General features: G+C 42.0%; 1 protein-coding gene across 1 annotated transcript; it reads right to left on the reverse strand.

Moving 5' to 3' along the window:
* Positions 1-659: 659 nt before the first annotated feature.
* On the reverse strand, positions 660-27,054 carry POGLUT2 (protein O-glucosyltransferase 2). Its single transcript, XM_020795577.3, has 10 exons — positions 26,723-27,054; positions 24,698-24,903; positions 22,144-22,349; positions 19,300-19,377; positions 11,094-11,266; positions 9,401-9,638; positions 6,917-7,126; positions 6,165-6,254; positions 4,066-4,170; positions 660-845 (listed from the first exon to the last, which is right to left on the reverse strand). The coding sequence occupies exons 1-10, from the start codon at positions 26,908-26,910 to the stop codon at positions 828-830; spliced, it is 1,512 nt and encodes a 503-aa protein (XP_020651236.2). The 5' UTR covers positions 26,911-27,054; the 3' UTR covers positions 660-827.
* Between the last annotated feature and the right edge of the window lie 54 nt (positions 27,055-27,108).

The following is a 27,108-nucleotide window of genomic DNA, read 5'->3' on the forward strand; positions in this document are numbered from 1 at the left end:
CCTAAATAGTGATCTGAAGTATTGGAGGAGGTTTCTTTCAACAGATCAATCTGTATTAGATTCTTGGTTGCCCGAGTCAGGGAAAAGGTGTGAACAGCAAGTCTTCAAAGCTTACACAGAAACTCATTAATTTCATCAGCACCTATTTTTGCATAGTTTCTGAATTGACCAAGTACTAGGGGAAATGACCTAGCTAGGCCCAAGATGTAACTTTGATCAAATAACAGGAACAAATTAACTAAAAGCTGTTCATTAACTTAAAGAATTCAGGGTAGTTTGAGACTTGCACATGTGTCTATATTCCTTTTAACATAAAGAGAAAATATAACCTGAGCTGTGCTATGTATATCTGAATGTAGGATCACCCTCATGATCCAGTTTTTTCCTTATGGGGATACAGTTTTAAGCATGACACCCTTTGTGTCATTTTTAATTTATTTCTGATGTTAGTAAGGGCATGGGTTATGCAAGATCCCAAGTGTTGTGAGTTCCCAAATATAATGACTGAAAAAGCCTTCGTTGTTTTATACTTATAGCAGTGGCACCGATATCACTGAAAACGTGACTACAGATACAGATCAGTAGAGTTGGCAAGCTAGGATTCTTTGTTGTTCAGAGATTAAAAATAAAAGCTTATAATTAAATAAAAATACACACCATTTTATGGAAAGAATATTTATTTTTTTAAAAAAATTATAAAAACAATGTTATAATACTGCACAAGAGAAAGCATTCAGTCTACTACACACACAACTTTTTATTATTCTCTGATGTCAAATGAATTCAAGACAAGCAAATATTTCCAACCACAGATATCTTTCTTCCTGTTAAAGTTCCTCTTTGACCTGTAAGGAAGAAGAAAATATAGCTGTTGGCTGTTTTCATTACTGAGATGAGTGTCAGTAAACCATTAATAATATTGTAAACAGGCTACTCTGTGATGCAAAACCCCTTGAAATTATGTTCTCATAAGACTGGCACATTGGTGAACAGTAAGGTCTCGATGAAAGGGGCCCTGATGGCCAGCCACTTCCTGTTCCGAAAAGAACTTTTTAGTCTAAAATAGATCTAGCAGGGATGAAGTTACATAACCATGGCACCTCACTTCTGGGATTGTGAACTGCCATTTTGTGGGCAGGTGTTTTCTTTCAGGAAGGTTGCTGCAGGCAAGGTGCAGGGAGGTGAGAAAAGCCTCCTAGAAGTTGCCCTCAGGATGTCTATTGACTGACAGACAAGAGAAGCTCATCTTGGCCACTAGGTGATCGGATTAGATTTGGGTTTCCTAATCCAGAAGGTGCTTTCTGGTGCACGTACATGCAAAAGGTGTGTGTGTGTGTGCGCGTGCGTGCACTTCCTTTGTCTCCTGGTTTAGTGGAAAGAAAGGTCTGGAGTAATGTTGCCCCTCGTTAGCAAATCTGGCAATGTCTTCCAAGGGAGAATAAAAAAGGCATTATCTCTTTATGATGTATCCCTACGGAGTGCCTGAATGTCCAGTCTCAGACAGTGGAGAGGTTTTGCACTCATAGTAACACTGTCCATCAGCATAGCATCTTCTTTCAGCTATCTCACTGGTAGCCATTTGCTTATATTAGCTGATGAAAGGAGCAACAAAGGGTAGAGATTCTCCCATATGATTTCTGGCTGGAGATTACATGTGCTCCATACTCCTGGTGACTTAATAGTTGACAAACAGCATTGAACCTTGTTTTCTTGGGCTGCAACAACATGCCTGGTATAGACTGGGTGGAAAACTAAGGAACTTGTATCGCTTCACATGATGCAAACCCTACTGTGCTTTAAAATGGTGGGCAATGCTCACTATTTTAAATTTCAGCAGAGCTTCCCCTATGGCCGGCTGGGCAAGAGAGCCCTTCCTCCATTGCAGGGCATGCTTGTCTGGCAGGCAGCTGGACGACAGCAGCTGAGGAGCATGGCGACAGCATCCTCATTGGCTGGGGCGACCCTTGCTGCCTCCAGTGTGCTCCTTGTCCCCCACTACTGCCATCTGCTGGAGAAGCAATCTTTGAGGAAGAGAAAGGACAGCAGACATGTGGCAACAACTTGTACTATAGTAGTGTGTTTTTTTCTATGCTTTTGTATCATTCTGTCACATATACAACTCAAGATAAAGTGTTTCCTGCCCCTTGGAGTAATGTTATTAGTAAAATGGTTTGCTTGGTAATGTGGTCCTTGCTTACTACTTGGTTGGATATCTGTATTATCCAATGTGAGCTTATTGGAGGAACTTTTCAAAATGCACAACTGCCAAGAATGCGGCAACAGTAAACATTTGTTCGTTTCAATGGATCACCTTGGCTGCTCCACTGATTAAGTGGCATTTGAGCCAGCAAATAAGGTAAAGGTAAAGGTTCCCCTTGACATTTTTAGTCCAGTCATGTCCGACTCTTGGGGGCGGTGCTCATCCCGTTTTCAAGCCGTAGAGCCAGTGCTTGTCCAAAGACAGTTTCTGTTGTCACGTATTTACATGCTTTCGAACTGCTAGGTTGGCGAGGAGCTGGGATAAAGTGACGGGAGCTCGCTCTGCTGCATGGATTCGATCTTACGATTGCTGGTCTTCTGACCCTGCAGCACAGAGGCTTCTGCGGTTTAACCCGCAGCGCCACCACATTGAATCCTGTAAATAAGGGTCAAAGCAAACTAGGAGGGGGTTACATTACTTCTGAATGTATGAAAAACCTTTTGGAAATAGCAATTTAAAAAACCCTCATAATTGAGTAGTCATCCCCATCATTCCATCCCAGCATGACCAAGGCAGGAACCACACATTTGCATATAACCTGCATTGTTTTTTAATTGTGGGTTATCTGCAAAGAGGAGCAAAGCTATTTGAATCATATGTCCTGTTTTAATGCAATTCCGCACATGAAGGAATTGCATTAAATGCAATTCTGCGGATGAAGGCATGATATGTGATTCCATCTACTAATAGCTCAACGCTGGGAGGTATCAGCCCAGTTAACATGTAAAAATGGAGCTAAGTCTAAAATATGTGTGGCCAATATGTGCTGAAATCTCAGAAGCCAGAATAAGATAACCAGTGGGGAGAGGGAATAGCACAACGCTTCAGTGTCCCATGGCTGCTAAAATTAGAATAAATAAACTATGGAAAACAGAGGGCCTTGCAGAAAGGTATTACAGTGGAACCTCTACTTACGAATGTCCCTACCTACGAACATTTCAACACACGAACAGCTCCGTTCGCAAAATTTTGCTTCTACTTGCGAATGGAGCTTCTACTTACGAACAGACAAATAACCTGCGGGGAAGGCGGGAAATGTGAACTTTCAGTTAACCTTTGGCTAGCAAAGAAGCTGCTTGTCTGCTACCTTGCTCGCCCCAGCGGTTAGAGTGTGTGGATACGGAAAGAGACTTCAGACTGCCTGGTATTGCCTGGTACTGTACTGTACAGACTTTTTTTTTTGCTTTTTAATTTTTTTGCTTTTTTGATTTTTTACTTTCTTTTTTAAAACAGAGAGGCTGCCTGCTCTGGGTGAGTACACTGTATTTACTGTACTGTACAGGGTTTTTTGCAGCTTGGTGGGGGGTAGGGCTAGGTGGGGGGTTATGTTTCTGTGCTCTGATGGGTCTTGCACTGTGGATTTTAGTTTGAAAATGTGTGTGGTTAAAATGTGGCTCTAAAGTCTGTTTTAAAATCAGAAAATATTCTGTGAGGGGCTGTCGTGGTTGTAGATGCAGGCAGGCAGGCCGGCTTTAAAATGGAGTTTAGACTCAAGTCTCTCCCCCCGCCCCCATGCTCTCTTTTTCAACTTGTGCTTCAACCAGCAATTCATGAATTTTCCAGCTAGCTTATTGACTTGACAGGATACAGCCCACTTCAAAACACTGGCAATAGTTTTTTAGTATCAGAGAATCTCTCCCTTTCCCTTCTTAATAAGTGGGAAAGAAGCAACAAATTTCAGTTTGGTATAAATAACAGATTTAGTATTCTGCAAGTTAGAATCTATGTGAAGCATACATTGTTCTCAGTACTATATAATAGCTCTCTCACCAGTTCCTAAACATGTTAATTTGCACATACTGTACCTTTCTTCGGTGGCAACTACAGGGAAAGAGGTCATCCTCAGGCTGTTCCACTTTCTCCATGCCATCTCTAACTTCAGGGTCACTCACTTGCAGTCTGGCATATTCCTAATTTAAAAAAAATAAATAAAAGGTGCTTTTATCCTGCTCACTCAGCTTCAACAGTCTCGTGATAAATCTGTAGCCAGCACATTGCCCCTTGCTCCAAGAACCCTCCTGGAGAACATGAGATTTGGTATCATAAGAACTGTAAGCTGACACGGGACCCATCTGGTGACTTGCTGAAATATCAATATCTCCGCGTTAATGCACACACATTTTCAGCTGTGTTTTGGGAGGGGCTTTCTGAAGCTGCTTTCTTTGATGTTAGCTGACTGCTGTTTGGAGGAGCATGCCCTTCTACCTTAGAATTCGAGCTGGGGAAGGCATCTCTAGCAAAACACCAACTTGACTTTTAGATGACTCTTCCCACTGTCTTTCCTTGCTCATTTTGATTGCTAAATCACCAAAAGGCATATGGTTGTAAAGCCTGCCTTTTAATGTGAACTAACTGCTTTGTGATGTCACAAGCAAAGAATATTGTGGTGTATCATCACAAGAGTCATATATGTAACAAAACTAGAACTGGCTAATGTGAAGCCATCTTTATACTATGAAGGAAAAAAACAATCAATACAGCTGCTATTCTGACCCTTATTTACAGAGTACCACAATAAGCATTAGTATGGCAGGTATTTGCAGAAGATCCTACACCTCTCTGCCTGGACTGTCATACAGTTGTTGTGACTGCATATATATATAAAAAAATGAATCAACCATTTCCGTTACCATAAGCCTCTTGGAAGAAACAAAGGACATAAATTGAATGAATGGCTAGTATCATCTTGTAATGCAGTGGTATACTGTCATTAATGAAAGTTTTCCCTTTTTTACATTTTGGGATGCATGTGACTTCACTGTATTGCATGGAAGTCACATGCAGCCCCAAACTGGAAAAAGATCTATTTAATTAGCAGCTGGCTGCTCCTAGTAAAGTCATTCCTCCTGCACTGGTGAAGTTTTGCAAGAAGATGCTGACCAATTAATAAATTCATGGAAGTGAATAAATTGTTGTCACCTGTATAGGCATGCCTCTCTCTACCAGTGAATGTGACAGGATCAGCATAAAGCAACAAAGGGCATACTTTGCCCTCACTGTCATAGGAAACTGTACTGCTTTATTTTGCCTTAGTTTTTAAAAATTAGTTTTAGTTATTTCGATGTTTTTTGGTGTGTGTGCAACTAAATTCATTTCAGTTTCTGACTTTTGTCCCAGCAAAGCTTTTCTTAGTTTCTCTGAAGACAGCTGGTTTGTTGGCTATAACTCAAGCCAAAAAGAACACCTGTAGCACTATGAAGCTCTCTTACTTGCTGTGTCAGGGCTAAGAGGGATGTGAAATATGTGCGAGTGGTAAAATATATCCATTCACCTGAGACAGGAGGGTCTCTCCTTAGAGTAAGATATTACGCACAAGCTGCTTGTCTTACGCACAGTGCCTTGCTCTGAGGAGAACTTTTGTGCTTGGTATGCTTTCCAGATGCCTCAGGATGAGGTGTGCCACAAAGAGTGCCACACCAACAAGACTCTCCAGATCATGAGCCCCCTTTATAAGTAGTAGTTGGTAAGCAGTGGAAAGCCCAGCACCGTGAAGGCATGCAGTGTTTGCTACCCTGCTACTCTTGCCTGAGGTGAGGACTTGACCCTGCCTCATGGAAGGGTTGGTCCTGGACATGTGCCTAGAGAAAAGACACAAATCACGAATTACCTTATCTCTGTGGAAGCTACCCTGCACAGTTTTTAACCCTGCCTCATTTTGAGAAGCTGCTGGAAGAACAGAATGGATATCAACAGTTTTGACTTTTCCATTCATTCCAATAGGTGAATGTAAGGGATTTTTTTCGAAAGTGGCAAACTGCATGCTGGGAGATAAAATACCACAGAACTATGGACCCTGTGCAACAGAAAATGCTAAAAAAAGTTTTCATACAGCTGCTACAATCCTCAGTGACCCTATTAGCACAAACAGATTAGATTTCATTCAAGTTAGCAAAAAGAGACTGACCTGGAAAAGTCTGAAGTAATAACAGAATATATGGTCCCCCATCAGGTTATTCCTTGCAAATTCCTGTCCTGTTTTTGCAATATTTTTTGCCTGCCACAGAAGAAAAAAATGGGGAGGATTAAGAAATTGAACTTTCCATCCACCCATCTACTTGCACTTGTCTCAAACCAAACAGCAAATTCCAATTACAGTGGGGTCTTGACTTAAGAACGTCTTGAGTTAAGAACATTTTGACTTAAGAACCACTCTCATAGGAAAATATTGACTTGACTTACATACTTAGATTTGAGTTAAGAACTGAAAAAAAAGCACGTGGGAGGCAGGGAAAGTGCAAAATTTGAACTTTCAGTTAACTGTTGGCCAGTGAAAAGGGTGCCTGTCTGCTTCCTGACTCCTCCCAGCGTTTAGAGAGTGGATTGGGAGACAGTCTTCGGACTGCCTGGTACTGTACTGCCTGGACTGTATTTTCCCTGCCTTCCCTGAACCTTTCTTGACCTAAGAAAAAAAGAAACAAAATATCCCCCTCTAGTGGTCGAAGGCGGAATAGCAGCTTCCCATTAGTTTCTATGGACGGAAAAGAGCAGATACGGATCAAATGGTTTTCAATGCATTCCTATGGGAAATGCAGATTTGACTTGAGAACTTTTTGACTTGAGAACCATCTTCCAATACGGATTAAGTTCTCAAGTCAAGACCCCACTGTATGTGCTTCCAACAAGAATCAAAACTGAATCAAAATTGCACATATTTACCTCTTCGTTATGGTCTTTTGCCCACTGGAGTTTTTCTAAGAGGTCACTTAGGTCGCTTTTAAATGGAATGTAGTGTTTCCAAGGTTGTAGCTCATTATAAAAATGCTCATAGTAGATGGAATCCTGCTTTAGCACTACGCTGTTTCCTGCTAGCAGATAGGGCAGCCTGTATGCAGCCACGGTGCCATCAATATTAATTTGATACTTATACTGAAAAACACACAACACATAATTAATGCACATATTAATACAGCTTCCAACTTTCCCCTGCTCCCTTCTTTTTCTGTCAAAAAAGGTGAACTGCTACTTCTAGAAGGTTGTGGGACTGGCAATACACCTTTCAAACAGGTCACATGACCCCACACACCATTTTAACACATCCAAAATACCAATTTCTCAATACTGGGAGTGAACTTCTAACCACCTTCAGTTTTGGTTCTCTTCTTTCCTTCCCATTTTGGCAGCTGCTAGTCTTCCTAAACACTGTTATGGGGGTCCCCCGACCCCTAGTACCTACAAAATACGTGGAGCCAAGATTTCAGGTTATCTTTGGACCATTGCACACAGTACTTGACAACTAATCTGCATTTGTTACAAGATGTACACTCAATAGGAGGTCTTAGCCAATCTAGCCAACACAAGAACTGTGCTCGAACTATCAGGCCAAATTCCCATCTTGCCCACTGTTTTAATCTCACAATAGCCAACCAAATGCCAATGGAAAGCTCAAAAAAAAAAGAGAAAAAGGAAAAAAGAAAAAAGAAAGAAAAGAGACAGAACATTATATAGACAAGCTGTAGATGTCTGTATCTTTGAGGTTATGATCCTTCAGTCCAGGCAAGGGAAGGGAGGACGAGTCTCCCTATATGGCTGCCGAGTGGCCAGGTAAGCGGGAAGAGAGCAGCACGCTGGGCACAATTGGAAGGACTAGCAGGGCCACTGTCGCCACTGCAAGATGTGCAAGTGGACGATCCTTTAAGTCCAGCTGCGCAGGGATATTTGTATTCGAATACGAATACCCCCATCTCTAGACTTAATTCTTACAACACCAACCTCATGAATTACTCATTAAGCTTTCAGAAAAGAAAGAAAATTGTTATATGTAACTGTAAAAATTTAGTTTTAGAAACCTTGCTTCTGTTCATAATTATGGTTTGTAAAGAGTTTAGCTGGAGGAGAAGAGACATTAACCTTTTTCACATGAAGGCCAATCACTTTCATGTTACGGTGCTTCATGTTATAACGTATTAGAATTACAGCATTAGCCAAGCTAATGATCTGGAATGTTTCTGCACTAGACACCACTAGGTACTGGTAGAAGTGGTACAGAAACCACCTGTGATTGGGCTAACAAACTATAACACCAATATAAATGTTATGCCTCAGCTTAGATTGCCAACTGATTATGCTTTTATGTGACTCTCCACCACAGGAATGGTATTAATTATATTAGAACCAACTATGAGCCTTAAGAGGAGGATATATGTAATGTTATTTTTCAGGCTGTATGCGGTTTGCCAAAGAATGTTTGTGACTCCCTAATTTTAAAAAAAGGCACAAAAAAGTGACACAATTGCATGTTTCATGGTGTTATATATTAGTAACTATTCATAGATTTTGCTTTTGCTTAAATTACCTGCTCCTTGCCTTCACTGAGCCTTAATTAGATAGAGAAATAATTACATTATGTATTTACTTCTTGGAATATGACTTCTGAGTTCTTCTTCCCTCTTACAGCTCTTGATGGTTAGGGACTGTTCAGGCACCCAAGAATCACAAAGCTGTAATTTTGTGATGCTAATGTGTTAGCTCATAACCACTGAAATGTGTGAAAGAAAAAAAAACATCCACTCAATATGGACATCATGTTCTATGAATTCAACTCCTCAAGCTGCGCCACTGATTTTTAACATCAGATTGCAGGGTTGTTGTATTTTTTGTTTTTGTTTCTAAAGTAGTGGGGGTCCCCAACCTTTCAACCAAAATGAATGTTGGTCCTTGTCTGCCCTAAGAACATGTTCACCCCTACTTGATTCAATTAACAAAGTCGCGGAGCTGCTTGTAATATCCCTTTGAGGTGGAGGTTATATAAACATAAAAACTCTTTCCATTACCTGCTGACATTAGAATGTAGTTAGGCAACAATTTTTATATTATCCTTTTTTTTTCACCGATTAACAGAAGGAATCAAAAACATCTCTTAAGATTTTCTTGAGATGATGAAATACCACAGTAGGTCAGATACTGCAGTACCACAAGTAAGAACAGCTTTATTATGCTACCTTCAATTTTCAAAAGAAAATTTGTGGTCCACATACACTCTTAGAGTACAAACTAGGTAATTACCTAAGTGAAAAAAAATTAGAAATGCTTTTATCTTTTATATTCTAGAGTTAGCCCTGTGACTTGGGACAGCTACCAACATGTGGACTGAATGTGTTCTATAAATTTCATCTAAATGTAGTCACTTTTATACAATCCTACCTTGAAGAAATCAAAAAAGGAAATATGCTTCACAATGGGGCCATAGAGACTTTCATCGTGCTTGAAAAAGAAGAAGTTCGTAAACGCTGCGTCAATGATCTCAGGATATTTTCTGCTCATTTTCACAAGCTCGAGCCTCTCTTTACGACTGTCCCGACCCCTCCATATGGCTGTGCTGTTCTTCTCTTCCCAGGGTGGACCAGTGTTTGCTTGAACAGACATCATGTCCAGACTGACTCTATTGGAAGAAATTGGACTAATGAGTGTAGGAAAGTGATTCCTGTGCCAGAAAAGCAGAAGGGACTATCAGGAAGGAAGGCAGTGGGAATCCTTTGCTACCTTTTTTTTTTTTTTTACAGAAACAGACCCTAGGAAGAATAGCAGTAAACGGTATGCAACCTAGTTTACTGTGACATACTTCTCTTCCTTAAGACCTGTGGGGCTGACTCCTTTGTTAGAACTGCGCCAAGAGATTACTGCCTGAGACAAAGGACAAAATGCAGCTCCCTTTCCACATATAGAAGATGACCCAACAAGGCAGTGGAACTTATTCTGACAATGGTTAGCTCTCCTGAAGTCATAAAGACAATTTAGGGAGGGGAGGGCTCTGAAGAACACACATGGCAACTTTCCCACAAAATGGTAGGGCCGAGTCTGCCTTTTTCTATTTTACCTCTGAGAGGAAGACGTCACCAGAGGGGTCTGCTCTTAGAGAACACAGAGTAAGTATAGATTGTTGTTGTGGGTTCCAGAACACAGCCAAACAGCCCAAAAACCCCACAACAACCATTGGATCCTGGCCATGAAAGCCTTTGAGAACACTGCAAAGTATAGGTCCTTTGTTTTTTTCAGTTTCTGTGAAATTATTTTGAATGTGTAGCCTGTAAAATTAAAATTGTAAACCGCCCGGAGAGTGCTTGTAGCGCTATGGGGCGGTATATAAGTCCAATAAATAAATAAATAAAATAAATAAAATAAATTAAATATTTGGTTTTGGAAAAAGTAGTTTAGAAATTGAGTAATTTATAGCACACTGATGTACTCTGATTTATTCAGTTCATTATTTCTTTTCCCTACAAAGGATATAATCTTCTCAGCTTATCTCCTTTCTTCCCACCTCCCCTCCCCTCCTCTTCAACTCTTCCTGCTTCCAGCTTCCCATTTTCTATGTAGAGATGTAACAGCTTGTACAGTGGTGCCCCACATGATGACGATAATTCGTTCCACTGAAATCACTGTACAGGGAAATTGTCGTCATGCAAAAAATAAATAAATAAATCCCCATTGGAATGCATTGAAAACCGGTTAATGCGTTCCAATGGGGGAATTACCTCATCATCCAGCGAAGATCCTCCACAGGGAAGCCATTTTCTGAGCGCCGATCAGCTGTTTTTAATGGCTGTCTTCCAACACATGGGTTGGAAAACAGTGGGAAGCCATTTTGCGATGTTGTAAAAATCATCGTATTGCGAACAAATGGTTCACGAAGCACGGACCTATTCCACATCCAGATGAAAAACCCCATTGGAAACATCGTTTTGCGATCGCTATAGCAATTGCAAAAAAGTCACCGTCCAGCGGTTTCGTCATTCTGCGAGATCGTCGTGTAGTGGGGCACCACTGTAATCATTATTAACCCCATCAGAAATGAATCAGTAAGAAACATGCCTTAAAATGTTATAGAAATCCTTACCGCCCCATTGTTTCTAGTACAGAGTCAGTTAGATCATAAGTTGGCATTACAATGTCTTTTGAATCATTGGATCCGCACCATGAGAATATGGGATGGATGTTCTGAGAAGATTTCTTTTTCTCCAAAGGCCAATCTCCCAAATTGACAAAAAATTCTACATCAGGCATTTTGACCTGTGATACATCAAAAGAAAGAATAGACAGTGTTGTAGTATGCTGGACTACACTTTTATCATTTCCAATGTGACATCTGTTTTTTTCATTTATAAGACAATTGCCATAATTTGTGTGTAACAAATACATCGCAAGGGCTGGCTCTGTTCATAGGAGGCCCAACCTCAGGCTCTGCAGCCAGATTCTTAACTCACACCTATCCAACCAGCATGGTCCCTGAGTTTAACAGACTGTATTTTTGTCTGTCTCCTTAGGACATGTGCCTCAAATCCCAAATATTTAAGAGCACACTGCCATCTATTGGTCTCTATTTTCAGTGGAAATTGCAAATGATACTTCTCAGCAATTAGCTTCAGGTTACAGTTAATTACAAGTTTTCCTATAGCATTTGTGAGGCAGAGCCCTAAGACTAGGCCCACACATGGAAGGTTTTTTTTTGGGGGGGGTGTAATCCCCTCTGACTAGCTGAAGAGTGTCATTGTCCCTCCCAGCCCTACTTTAATCAGTTCCTCTGAAAGAAAACTTGGTGGCATAGCCCTCAAACTTGAAAACTCGAGGAAACTCGATGCAGTTTCAAGAAAAAAGTACCCAGACTAGCCAGCTACACTATTAACCAATCCTTAAGTGGAAAGTTAAAAATCAAAGCAAGTGTCAAAAAATATTTATACAGGGCACAGAAGGGACAAAAAGGTATAGCTTTCTCATTATTTACCCAGCAAACACTTGATCCCATGAGTATCAAAAAGCAACAAGAATGTTACCTCCTTCTTGCACAGATGAGCTGTAGTTGTTAAAATTAAAATTCTGCCTAAAATCATAGCTTTCTTCTTTACATGATTAGTTCTGGTTGCATCAGTGGTATTAAATACATTTCAATCAGCAATCAGTGGAATTACAAACTGGAAAATGTTAAACAATAGCCAAATCCTGTTGAGTAGTTACACCAAGGGAGATAGTGTTATTTGCAGAAGCAAACTGCCCATAACGAATATCTCTCTGCTTGAATTCCTGGTTGTGTATCAAACTGCCTGACTGGCATGCACTGAGAAATCTAAGCATGCTGCTGCTGCAATTTAGTCCATTTCCCTTTTGCTAGCGTAACTACAGAATGAGATTTGGGTCACTATTATGCAAGATAAGAACAGAAATGTGGTCTAGTCTTTACTATTATTATTATTATTATTATTATTATTATTATTATTATTATTATTATTATTATTATTATTATTATTATTATTATTATTATTATTATTATTATTATTAGTATTAGTATTAGTATTAGTATTATTATTAGTATTAGTATTAGTATTAGTATTAGTATTAGTATTAGTATTAGTATTATTACCACCATGCAGCTGTGCTGGCTGCAGTGCTTTCAGTCATTTAAAGGCCCTTCCCCATGGAGTGGAAAATAAGTGGAGGTGGAATACCAGTTAACATTTTGGTAAGGTTGAGCCATCATAATATAAAAATGCCTGCATCAAAATACAATTAGGAATACTGTTCTTAAGGTATATGGGAAATATAGAACAATGGCTGCATAAGTTACACTGCATACGTCTGATGATGTCGGCAGTGACTTTTTAAAAATAAAACATTTCCAATTGCTTCCTTGAAGATTCGGAGTCTCCAGAGGAATCACTTTTATCAACAGGAAGTCTGTGGGGGCTGCAGAATGGAGTAAGTGGGAAGTCTTTAATTATGAAACATCTCTGCCACCAGTTATGTCCTGGCGCTCTGCTGCCTCCGCCGTGACTGGGGGTGAGCGGCCAAGCGCCCAGCCAGCTCAAGCCTCCCGGCGCTCTGCTGCCGGGGGCGAGGGGCCGGGAGCGAGCAGCCAAGCAGAGGTGAGTGGCCAGCTCAAGCCTCCCAGTGCTGGGTGACCGCTGCCTCCGATCACGGTGGCAGGGGACCCCTGGGAGGTCTCCAATGGCGGCGGGAAGCTCCCAGAGCTTCCCCACCGCCATCAGAGACCTCCTGGGGGTTCCCTGCCACCACGATTGGTGCCTTCAGGCTTTCCCGGGGGGGGGACCAGGCCTACCAGGGGAAGCCCTCAGGAGGGCTTCCCCTGGTAGGTCTGGTCTACTCCCCGGGAAAGCCTGGTACATCGGGCCTACCAGGGGCGGGCCACCAACAGTTTGAATGGAACGAAAAAAATGCAGGAGAAATTTGAATTTCCCACCCTTTTCCCCTGCCTTTTTTTTGTTCATAGGTCGAGGCTCCATTCGCAAGTTGAAGTAGATTTTTGCAACTGGAGCCATTCGTAAGTCGAATCGTTCGCAGGTAGGGACGTTCGTAAGTCGAGGTTCCACTGTACATCATATGCTCAACTGACCCAAAGCTATAGAACTTTGTACTTCCTGTTTCCCAAGTACCTAGAAATCAGGGCTGTCATTCAAGATAGATGGCTGTGGCTAGAGATTATATTTCATTGCAAAAAAAACCACAAAAAAACAGTTAACTTGTAGTACGCCAAAGGAATTCCTTTTAAAAATGCATTGTATTGTCAAGGATGTTAATAATCTTCACTCTTTCACAGTTAAATAGAGAGATTTAGATAAAAGAGATATTCTAGCATTGTTGGAAACATGTTTGTACCGAGACAACTGAAAGTACCTCAGATAGTAATCAATGACAGAACTCCTACAGGATTTTCTAACAATGGTATTACATTCTGATCAAAATATGAAAAATGTTTCCAGTTGTCTCTAAACTCTTTTGGTATAAAAAGATGGAAGTGTATGTAATTCATGTTATTGTCCTTTATCTAACAGAACAATACTGCCATCAAGAAAGTTACAGGCTGGATTTACAACTGAATCAACTCTAGGCAGTATTTGAAATCAGATACACACTGGCATCATATATGCTGATTGCTGCACATGTGCTGTCAAAGTGTGGTGACTGACACAAATCCCTATACAGTGGTGCCTCGCTAGACGGTTGCCCCGTTTTACTATGAAATCGCTTTACGATGGGTTTTTTGCTTGCATTTTACCCATCGCAAAACGATTCTTCCAATGGGGCTTTTTCGCACCACGATCACCCGCGCGGAGCACTTCAGAGGCTTTTCCTGCACAGTCAGGAAAAGCCTGCAAAGTGCTCTAAAGCGGGTGCGGGTGGTTTCGGGGCACCCCCGCCAGGGCTCTGATGGTGCAGGAGAAGCCATCAGAACCCTGGCAGGGGTGCCCCGAAACCGCACTCCCTGGCTTTGGGGGTCCCCCGGGGCTTACCTTGCAGCACGGGAGGACTCGCGCAGGTCCCTCTACGCAGCGATCGGCGTTTGGAGAGGCTTGACTGAAAGCAGTTTTAAAGTTCCCGCCTCTTCCTCCAGCCTTCGGCAAGCCTCGGAAGGGAAAAGGAGCATTTTTCCCTTCCGAGGCTTGCCGAAGGCTGGAGGAAGAGGCGGGAACTTTAAAACTGCTTTCAGTCAAGCCTCTCCAAATGCCGATCGCTGCGCAGAGGGACCTGCGCGAGTCCTCCCGTGCTGCAAGGTAAGCCCCGGGGGACCCCCAAAGCCAGGGAGTGTGGTTTCGGAGCACCCCCGCCAGGGTTCTGATGGCTTTCCTGCACGATCAGAGCCCTGGCGGGGGTGCCCTGAAACCACCCGCACCCACTTTAGAGCACTTCGCAGGCTTTTTCTGCCTTTTCAGGAAAAGCCTCCAAAGTGCTCTAAAGCGGGCGCGGGTGGTTTCGGGGCACCCCTGCCAGGGTTCTGATGGCTTCTCCTGCACGATCAGAGCCCTGGTGGTGGTGCCCCGAAACCACCCGGCTTTAGAGCACTTTGCAGGCTTTTTCTGCACCATCAGAGGACTAGTGGGGGGACCTCCAAAGCTTGTGATTGCGGGGAGGGGACCCCCCGCCATTCCTCCCATGGTGCTTCCCCAGCTCCCTAACCCTTAAGTTCCTTTTTTTTAAAAAAATTTCCCCTAGGAACGCATTAATTAATTTTCAATGCATTCCTATGGGAAATTTGGTTTCGCAAGACGATGTTTTCGCAAGACGGTGATTTCTATGGAACGGATTAACATCGTCTTGCGAGGCACCACTGTATTCAATCAATGGTATGAATGAAGTATTACATTTTTCCAAACTGCTATGGAAGTTGGGAGAGAAGCAGAAGAAGGCATTGTCTTCCTGCAAGTAAGTCACATATCTAGATGATGTAACCGCAAGATAAAGGTAAAGGTAAGGTTCCCCTTGACAATTTGTCCAGTCATGTCTGACTCTTCGGGGTGGTGCTCATCTCCGTTTCCAACCCATAGAGCTAGTGTTTGTCCAAAGACAATCTTCCATTGTCACGTGGCCAGCGTGACTGGACACAGAACACCGTTACCTTCCCACCATGGTGGTACCTATTTATCTACTCGCATTTTGCATTTTGCATGTTTTCAAACCTCTAGGTTGGAGGGAGCTAGGACAAGTGACAGAGGCTTACTCTGTCGCATGGATTCGATCTTACGACTGCAGGTCTTCTGACCTTGCAGCACAGAGGCTTCTGTGGTTTATCCCACAGCGCCACCACGGAAGATAAGCACTCTCTAATTACACACAATTCATGCAAGTTGGTAGCCTATCAGGGAGAGAGACACTGTCTCTTCACGAGTTGCTTGTATCAGTGTAAAATGTATATAAAAATTCATGCACATGCACAATTGCTTATTCTGGAAGTTTCCACTAAGGTCTCCATAAATGAGTATAAGTGCCTTTGTTTGGAGAGACCTTCCCTCCATGCTGCCATAATGCAGTGGGATTTTCCATGCCTTTGAAAGCATTTTTTCAAACTGAGATTCACTCTGTGTCTGTTGTTTGACCCTCAGCCAGTGAACTCTCCTAGCCCAAAGGGCCACTTCCCTGACATAGTCGATCAAATGGTATTCTATTCTTTAAAGAAAGCTGGGATCTTCCTATTACATACTATACAAGACAAGAGACCCACTGGCTTGGTCTTCTTTGCTATTTTGAGTATGTGTCGATTCCAACTTGGAAATTATTGGCTGCATTACGGAACAAGTACCCCTGCATACCACAATCTTTTCCTTAAGGGAATCATAAGGAATGGTTTCCTCAAAATTTATTGTGGAAGCCATGTTTTTTACTTTCTCACGACGCCCTTAAGAAGAAGCTGATAATGGTGTACAGGGCTACCTATTCTGTAGTCCAGCCAATAGGTTTCAAGTTGTGATCAACTCATATTCAAAACAACAAAAGGGACCAAGCCAACAATGGATCTTCTGGAACATTCCGGAGTTCTGTGGCAGACATGCAGGAGATCACAGGCACTGTTCCTTCAAAGCAGATAAGGAAAAAACACAGATCTAGAAGGACAGATGTTATATATGGGATAGGAAAACATTGCCTTGGGACACTTTCTTCCCTATGACACCATTCTTCAGTCGCTTCCTTGCTTTTCTGCTATGCTGATTTTAAAAGGTCAAAATGCCTCTGCTGAGACTTAGTCACTGGCGCCAAAAGCTTTAAGCTAACATATGCTAGTATCTGGGATCCCACCCTTTGCTCCATCCCCCCCGTAATGCATCCCCTGAGAACTTCTCTGGATTTAGAGTCAGCTCTTGGCCTAAAAGAACTTCCTTATTCCTTAACACATGGGATACAGAACAGATTCACTTTATTATTATTATTATTATTATTATTATTATTATTATTATTATTATTATTATTATTATTATTATTATTATTATTATTATTATTATTATTATTATTATTATTATTATTATTATTATTATTATTATTATTTTAATCTTTCAGAGAAAACTGCAGCAAATGGCTAATTTTGAGTTGTATGAGGGAAGGATAGGATAAGCAGGGCCTTACCTCATCTATAAGTCACCTTGTGTGAGTACGTTTTGGGGCGAGGTCTGACTCAGACCAGCAGAGGAGATAAAATGACAGTGCATTTACCTCTCGTGGTAAAACCTGTAAGCATAATTCTGTATCCTTGCACATTTTACCATTGAGGAGCCAGGCGTGAGAGGTGTGCAGGTGAGACTTTCTCTCCTCTCTATCTTGGACTCACCACAGATTACTTTATAAAATAAAAAAGGTGTGTGTGTGTGTTAGATTTATATCTTCCCTTTCCTTAAAGAAGTTCAAGATAAATAAGATAAAAGTATGGAGTTCTTTCTGATATCACTTTATCTTCACAATAAGTATGTGATGTAGATTGACTTGAAAGGCAGTGTGACCAATGGTCATGGATTGAGGGAGCTATGATGCAAAACATGTGGAGAACTGAAGGGTCCTTTTTTTAAGGCCTCTTCCTGGTTATTACTATTATCATCCTCTTCCAGAAAGAAAGCATATTACTTTCATGGCGAACATTTGTATTTTACACACGACCAAATCCAGTAGTAACTCATTACTAGAGCATGCCTATTGAATCCAAGGAGTTGATAGAGGAGCTGACTCTCCTAATCTCCACTGATCCAATGATCCTATCCCAGATGTGGCCCTAAATATGCTCTTGGCTGGCCCTTCCCATCCGTTACCCAGTGAACATTTTAGTTGTATGTTATTGTATTTGTTTGTTTTACTGTACTCAATATGGCAATAAAGGTTTCTGACTGACTGACTGACTGACTGACTGACTTTATCTTCACAATACGTATGTGATGTAGATTGACCTGAAAGGCAGTGGGTGGCCCATGGTCCCTTAGCGAGTGTCATGGCTGAATGGAGATCTAAACCTGGATCTCCCCATTAGTAATTCAACATTCTAGCCACTACACCATCTAGTCTCCAGTCACAGAAGTCCTGTGTCATGTGTGTAATGGACTGCAAATCCTGTCATCAGCGTCGTTCACCTCATGGATTGGAAACTCCCTCACAAGCGCAGCACTGTGGCTGCTTACATGTACCATTTCCACACAGCTTTCGAGAGCTGTCCTTTTTAAAAATATATATTTTGGTCTGAAGCCATGACTCATGTTACTGTCCCTGGATAGTTTTTTACTGCTTTATCTCATAGCATGACCCTAGTTAGCTTGCTCAAGTCAGCTGGATTTGTTTTGTGCAATTCTTATGACACACCCTGAAGGAGCCTACGGTTTATACAATTTATACAGTATATAGGGGCAGAATTCCAAGGGCTGTTCCAAGTGTTCTTGGCACGTAGCAGGGCTTTTGTGTGTTGGGGGGGTGGCATTTGCACCGCAGAGGATCTTCTATACTGTCTGAGAGATTCTGGGAGTCAGAAACATTAAAAAGTAATTTGGAAAAGTAATTTTCCAAAGCTCTGCACTTGAGTGACTGACCAGCACAGCGATCCGTGCGAGCAAAGAAATAGCAGTTTGAAGGACACTGTTAGGGGTTGTTCTGCTGATCTTTGGGACTGATGTGTGGAAGAAACTCTTTGCCTCTAGCCTAAAGTGCTTGATATAATGCGAGCCATTCTTCCATAAGTGCATTCCAGAGTCATTAAGGAAAAGAAAAGAGTGAGCAAAAATATGCCCCAATGCAAAATAAATCAAAAAACACAACTGTGCCCTCCTTTGGGACAATGTGGAATATGCTAAGCCACTCCTGTGACAAAATATGGAAAAAATGCTTAACAATACAATCCTTCGCATTCTTTGTAAATGACCACTTCTGAACAATGTAATTGTCCTCGACTAGAGTTCCTGCATTTAATGTCCTTCTGACCTCATGGTCTACATTTTCATCTGCAACTGTGGATACTGGAGTGGAGTGTGGTCCATGAAAGGTCATGCTCTAACACACTGGTTCTTAACCTTGGGTTACTCAGGTGTTTTTGGACTGCAACTCCCAGAAGCCTTCACCACCAACTGAGCTGGCTGGGGTTTCTGGGAGTTGCAGTTCAAAAGCATCTGAGTAACAAAGGTTAAGAACCACTGCTCTAACATGTGTTTAACATGTGTTTTTTTTTAATCACCATTTGTTTTTACAGTGCTTTGGATACCATATATAGGAGAAGATGAGGAAAATCAATGTAACATAAGGTAAAACAGAAATAAATAAGATTTGGACAAAATATATTTAAGACATATACTCACTTTTCTTGTCAGAGAAAGCAGGATAGCATCCATGAAAATCCTAAAGCCTACATGTTCCCCATAGGTCTTTATATAAACCTAAGACAACGCAAACATAGCTGAATTACTTATTTGCTTATTTCATTCAAAAAGAAATCTTAGAATGACTAAAAACTTATGGCCGCCCATAACCTCTCCTCCTCCTACATTGTTACTTCAGTGAGTTCTAACTGGGAGCATTCAAGTAAGGATTTGCCATACAGAACTGGTAGTTCCATGGCATTAAGCAGAATCAGGGCAGCTCATGTGAGAAATGAGTCCTTTCCCCAAAATTTATAATATTAATCCTAGAACTGCAGAGCTGGAAGAGACCCCATGAATCATCAAGTCTGCCCCCTGTCGACGAAGGAAAGTGGGGAATCGAACTCCCAACCTCTGGCTTCAGAGCCAGAAACCTAAATTACTGAGCTATCCAGCAATCTCAGGGACGATATCTCCTGCTCCATTCGCAAGCTGCTTATGGGTGGTTTATAGAGAAATAGCAACATTGGTGGAAAAAGCAGAAGGTTGTTCTGTTCCCCCTCCCCCACTGATGTTGCTATTTCTGTGACTGGAGCAGGAAGCATCAGGATTCAGTCCTCAGAGGATGAGGCCAACTCCCAGATGTGCTGGAAAGGTGTTCAATGCCTGAGCTTTGCAAATTTATGCATTTGGACTACAACCCGCAGAAACTTCCAGCTAGCATGGCTATTTTTCTAGTGAACAGTGATTAACAAAGGAGTGGGAAACCTACGGCTCTCCAGATGTTTTGGGCTTCATAAGCACCAGTCAGTGTGACCAATGGTCATGGATTGAGGGAGCTATGATGCAAAACATGTGGAGAACTGAAGGGTCCTCTTTTTAAGGCCTCTTCCTGGTTATTACTATTATCATCCTCTTCCAGAAAGAAAGCATATTACTTTCATGGCGAACATTCGTATTTTACACATGACCAAAATCCAGTAGTAACTCATTACTAGAGCATGCCTATTGAATCCAAGGAGTTGATAGAGGAGCTGACTCACCTAATCTCCACTGATCCAATGATCCTATCCCAGATGTGGCTTATTAATTGAGTTCAGCCTGTATATAATTAATGCAGTATTTACTGCCACAGGGCACAGTGATAAACATTGTGATAGACAGCCTTTGAAAATAGGGTTAGAGAAATTCATGGGGGTCTATCAGCATCCTATTAAGTTTGCCTCTGTGTACCACAGCACAGCCTACAGAAATTTACTGCACTGCAATATCCATGATCTCTCGTTGGTGGCTACATGGCCAGGGGCTCCTAGGAGTTGCAGTCAAACAACATTAGGAGGGACACACGCGATGGTCCATGATTTATTGTATGTATATTTCACTTTCCTCTGAAAGGATGTCACTCAAAGGTAGTAACAATAATAAAATAAAATAATAATAAAATAAAATGCAACACATGCAGTCAAAACACACAAAACAGATTAAAAACACATTGATAAAATAAGAGTAAGGTAAAGGTAAAAGTTTCCCTTGACATTTAGTCCAGTCGTGTCTGACTCTAGGGTGCGGTGCTCATCCCTGTCTCCAAGCCGTAGAGCCAGTGTTTGTCTGTAGAGAGTTTCCGTGGTCAGCGTGATGAGATGCAGAACGCCGTTACCTTCCCACTACGGTGGTACAGTGGTGCCTTGCTTTACGATTGCCCCACATTATGACAAAACCGCATTACGGTGATCTTTTTGCGATCGCAATTGCGATCGCAAAACGATGGTCTGAATAGGGTTTTTTTGCTTTGCGATTATCGGTTCCCTGCTTCGGGAACTGATTCTTTGCAAAATGGTGATTTTCGGACAGCTGATCGGTGGTTTCAAAATGGCCACCAGGTAAATAAAATGGCTCACCACTGTTTTCTGGGACAGATTCCTCGCAAGATAGCCACCGAAAATGGCCGCCCTATGGAGGATCTTCGCTGGACGGTGAGTTCCCAGTCCATTGGAACGCATTGAAGGGGTTTCAATGCGTTTCAATGGGCTTTTTATTTTTGCATTACGACGTTTTCGTTCTACAGCGATTTCACTGGAACGAATTAACTTCGTAATGCGAGGCACCAGTGTACCTATTTATCTACTCACATTTACATGCTTTTAAACTGCTACTTGGCAGGAGCTGGGAGAAGCGACAGGAGCTCACTCTGTCATGTGGATTCGATCTTACGACTGCTGGTCTTCTGACCTTGCAGCACAGAGGCTTCTGCAGTTTAACCCGCAGCGCCACCACATCTCATCTAGAATACCCATCTAAATAACAGTGCCTTTCAGAGGAACCTAAAGGCCTGTCTAATAATGAAATCTTTGCTGGCTGGAGGAAGGACGACAGGGAGGGAGCCAACTTAGCCTCTTTGAGCAGGGAGTTCTGTAGCTTCAGGTTGCTTACTAGTCACATGGCCAGAAGTGAAATCAATTCCACTGAGATTTGAGAGTATTTCTCCTAGCTCTCTACCTCTTCCACTGCACTCTACCGGTTTCATTGTTCTTCTAAGTACTGGTTGCCAGATGCGAGAGGGGGAGATGCAGAACTGTGTTATTCCATATGGCCTTTGGTTTTTAGAATGGCTTCTAAAGAATGTTTGAACATATTTCAATGCATATCACTTTGGAAGCCAAAGAAAGCAATGAACAAATACTCTGAATACATAAATGTAGATGTCTAGATACCTCTCCTGGCTTATCTAAACCCTGAAGGAATTGCATGCAGGCCCTAGGAAAACATTAATTCTCCATTATTTACCAGTGATCTTCTTATCACATGCAGACACGTCTATCAAGAATGACTCTACCCAGAGTATACCTTGTTGTCTTTTATGACATAATGGCACAAGCTCTGCCTCTGTCCAAACCGCTGTGGAATTTCTTTGGTGATTTTATCCAGATCGACAGTGGGGAACTGGGCCAAATCTCTCTGAATCTGAGCTATAGTGTCCGGGCAGCTCATCTCTTTCAGCCAAGCATTCACATCTTCCTGAGGGCAATCACAGTTCTCATGGTAGACAGGCCCTGCACACAACATACATGTTTTAAAATGTGCATTAGAAGTTGTAGATTACCTGGATCAAATACAATAATTAGATCAAATTACCTTGAATAGATCCCTTTCTTCCCCCCTCTTCGAGGATGACATGAAACCATACCATTCTCACCTGGGTTTCCTTAGAACTACATCATGATAAAGTAAGAAAACTCTCATTACCATTATCTTCTATACATACGAGTAGCAAAAACATACTGAAGATTTTCGGCCGGTTCCCCACACGTTCCTTTCCCTTCAAGCTTTTATAAAGTCTGAGCCTGAGAAATATCTAGAGTCACTGGACCTGTCGGTGGCCTTTTGGAGCAAGATATTATTAACAAGGACGATTCTCAGGAGAACTTGGGAAAGTTTTGGGATTTTTTGGACAGCTCCCAGAATCCCCAGAAGCCATGCTAGCTGGGGTTCCCAGGAGCTGTAGTAAAAAAAGTTATGTATTCGAAACTGTTCCCCACCCCCCACTAGCTAAGGCTGGGCCTGACTCAGGACAGCATGGCTCCCCGGCGTAGTCTACCAAAAGCAATGCCAGTTGCTCTGACAGGAGCTGGGAAATTCAGCTAGGTGTGCTGCTGGAGATCCATCTCTTTTGCACTTTTCAAAATTACTAGCATACAAGTGTCCCTGAACTGACTTCAAATGAAGTGCACAGCGGGTTCACCTTTTGCTCTTGTGTTGTTTGCCCAGTTAGAATGCCCACTGCCCTGCTGCTATTTTCCTCATAAGGAACAACTGCAATGGTGATGAAGCTGTTTCTTATTGGAACAGTTTGAATGGCTGACCACAGTCAGGTGTTGTTCAATACTTTTTTTTCCTAGATTATCTATAGATTGCTTTTGTTCAACCTGATCTCCAAGGATGCTCAGGGTTGCTCCTCCGTTCAAACTCCTGTCTTGAGGAATGTGGCCCCTGAGATGTATTAACAAATATGAGATGCCATCCTGCCAACATCAACCATGTCTAGCACTGAAAGCAGTGAGATTTAAAATCAGCCTAGCAGAAGCTGATAAAATGTTTTCCCTCCAGAAAGGTAGTTTCTTCAAAGCTGTGTGGCCAAGCAATCAGACTTACAAATTAAGCCCACATTTGCCTTCTAACAACCAGTCACAAAACAAAAGCATGCTAATTTGCAAAATGTAGAAGCATGGAAAGCTTATGCTAGGATATACAGATAACCTTTCCATACAGGACCTCTATGGGTGATGTGGTGACTTTATTACCTAGCTTAACCCTGAAATGAACTTAAGTTTCTCTGTAACATTCATTTGATGCCTTTGTTATATTTTTATATAGTCTTATTTTATATTCACAAACATAGAATTTACATCATGTGTTTCACAGAAAGTGTTTTAAATATCCCATCATCTATCTAAATTCAATAAAAGCCCTGATGCTGCAGAATAAGAGAAACAAGCTACCTATTCTGGAAGCATGCAAAACAAAACAAAACCTTTGACTTGTTTTTTAACAAGAGTCATTGGCTTCTCATATAGGTTATCACTGTGTTTTCCAAACACTTGCCTGGCAGGACAGTTTTTTTTTTCTGGAGCCACTGGAAAACAAAACAACTTCAAAAAGTTTTCATTGTTGCGCTGCAGAATGATACATATGTATTTTCTCTATCAGCAGGCGAGCAGTCTCCTTGCAAGTAGGCACAATCCAGTTAACACTGTCTCCCAGAGTTTCACCCTTTTGTTTGTCCAGTCAGTGAAGGCCCAGGAATGAGCCCATCTGTTATGAACAAAGGTGATCCTGGAATTCCAGCACAGGACATATAATCTGGATGCATCCTTATTTCTGCCTTGGAATTATATCAGTGCCCCTACACTGGCAGATAATAAGAGTTATTACTGTTGTTATTACTGCCCCATAGTGCCAGAGAGCTCTCTGGGCTGTTTACAACGTAATGAAGCTGGGGACACTTTGCATCCCAGTGAGCTTGAGTACTTATTTTACTGACATTGGAAAAATGGAAGGTTGAGTCAGCCTTGAGCCAGCTACCTGAACCTGTCAGGACTGAACTCAGATTGGGAGCAGAGGCATGAATGCAGCATTGCAGTTTAACCACTGCTCCAAAGGGCTCGCTTAAGATGGGGTGGGAGGAATTCATGGTATACACAGGTCTCTCCCACTTCAAAGATCAGAAGGAACATCCAAGATACAGGCTTGTGTTTTGATAGCAAATGTCAATCCCAGTAGAGCGTTCCAGTTTTGTTCTGAAGCCTGAACCCAGGGGGAAGAACTACAGCATTGCCCATTACTGTTTTACAAACAATTTGCGTTCAGATTACCATGTGATCACACCATGCCCTCTTTGTACCTTTTAAAACATATGGCGATCTGGCAACGTGTTTTCCCTTGGCTTGAACCTCGATCTTCAGATTTTGGTAGCTTGCATACATTCTATACCTCACGATGAAGGAGCCATCTTTCCTGTCTAAGATTTGCATTCCTACTCGCGTAAACTGCTCCTCTGGGGCTGTGATCTTCACCTGAAATGCATTTTCACCTGGAGAAACAGTAAACCTGAACAAGGAAGGAAGAAAATACAAATGTTGAAATAAAATGGGCAATACGAAAAACAATATGAATGATTAAATAAATTTATTTATAATAATAGTAAAAATATAAAGGGCCATCAAGCCAATTTAAACTTATGGTGATCCTTTTCATGGGCTTTCAGGTAAAGCGTACTGAGAAGTGGTTTGCCATTCCCTTCTTCTGGGGGCATTCTGGGGCTGTGCAGCTTGCCCAAGGCCACACAGGCTAGCTCTACCCATAGGAGGAACAGTGGGGAATCAAACTCCCACACTTAACTTACTGAGCTATCCAGACAGCTTAAGAATCTGAAACCTGTAGATAAATGTAACAGAAGGACTTGATCGTTAAAGAAAGGTGAACAAAAGCAGTAATGTTGAAAAAAGGAAAATGGGAAAAGAAAAGACAATATGTTGTATCTGAGATTTATAAATGTATAGATAAGTGAGTCTTAAAGTATTTCTGGAGTTAAAGTATTTCTGGATCTCAGAGAAGTGCAGCTCAAATAAGATTAACGGAATTAAATGCCAAGTGGATTTGTATCCACAAAAACTCATTGAAATAAACCTGTTAGTCTTTACAGTGCTTCATCTCTTTGTCTTTTCTTTTTTCTACTTTTCTTTTGCTAATATTACTGCATTTGTTCACCTTTCTTTATTGATAAAGTCCTTTTATTTACTGTTTCATGCAAATACATGACTGATTCTCTTTCTACACCTGGTTCTTTTTTTAAAGCAAGTGTATCAGTATTCAATTCAGATAAATCTGAGATAAAATTGAAAAATGGAAGACTTCATAAAGTCCAAGCCCCCAACATCAGTTACACTACACTGTTAAGCTACCATGCTGGAAATAATTAAATAGCCGAAGTTAATGTATGCAGCCTAGTTAGGACTGCAGCCAAAAGAGAGTTGCAAATATTTTTTCCAAAGAACCACCAAGGCTATCCAAGGCATCACAAAATCCAACACAAGCAGAGAGCATTAGCAAAAGTTATAGAACAAAATTTAAAGCAAAACAATAGAATTCTGAAAGTGTAATTTGATCTCACGTACCCTGGAAACCCTACTAAATTGGTCATCATAAATTGGAATTGACTTGACAGCATAGAACACACAATTTGAACACACATGCAAGTGCAAAATTACATGCAGTCAGCCTGAGAAAGTGGCAGCAATGCACACAGGTAACTGAAGGTTCAGGAGAGGGACACCTTAATTCATTGAGGAAAAGGGTGACATGTCAAAACGGGCGTACTGTCCCATTTTTGCTCCCATGCAGAATACTTTACAGGCAAACAACGCAAGAGCAAAGGTGCTTCTGCTGCATTCATGCAATGAGGGCAACTTTCAGGACCCCACCGGTACTTGCATGTTTAGGTGTATTACTGATCTAAGTTAAATATCAACATGAAAGCCACAAATCTGATCAATTCACCTTTAAATCCAGTCAGATAGGTATGATGGGCTACCGTTCTCTAATAAGTCTCTCTTGTTGTCATGTGTTGTCAAGTGGTCTCCGATTTATGGTGACCCTACGAATGAGCAATCTCGAAAAATGCCCCGCTCAGCTCTTGCAAGCTGGAGCCTGTTGCTTCCTTTAAGGAATCAGTCCACCTCATATTTGGTCTTCCTCTTTTCCTGCTACCTTCCACCTTTCCCAATATCACTCTCTCTACTACTCGGAAGCAAATCTGTCTCTGATGCTTCCTAATGTTGGGCATGCCCCCTCCTCTGTTCACGAACTAACGCAGCTGTTTAAGGCTACAGGTTGTTGTTACCTGAAGAAAGGTATCCATTCTCCTTACCTCTTCCCTTCAGTGTCCACAGCCTGGATGTAAAAGTACCGCGCTGGGAGGACCACATCTGCTCTTAGGCCGGGTCCCCATATCAAGCTGCGCTCGGGACTGAGCTGGCTGCCTCCCGCTGATGCGCAGAGCGCCAGAAGAAGGAAGGTCCCCAAAGGCGAGAGGGAAGGCAGCCAAAGGCTAAACATTTACAGGGCTTCCTCTTCGCAGCAGCACAACAGAACCGACGCCGGAGGCCGGGCGGAAGAGCAACGGAGAGCGGGGCGGGAGAGGGGGGGATGCCCGGAGAAACTACGGGACGGCGCGGCGTGTGCTCTACCAGTCAGGCATCCTTTCGGCCTCGCCGGGCGCGTCCTCCGAGAGCGGCGAGGGAAGCGCTGCCTGGC

Source organism: Pogona vitticeps, chromosome 3 (genome assembly GCF_051106095.1).
Source record: "Pogona vitticeps strain Pit_001003342236 chromosome 3, PviZW2.1, whole genome shotgun sequence".
In the NCBI taxonomy this organism is placed as follows: Eukaryota; Metazoa; Chordata; class Lepidosauria; order Squamata; family Agamidae; genus Pogona; species Pogona vitticeps.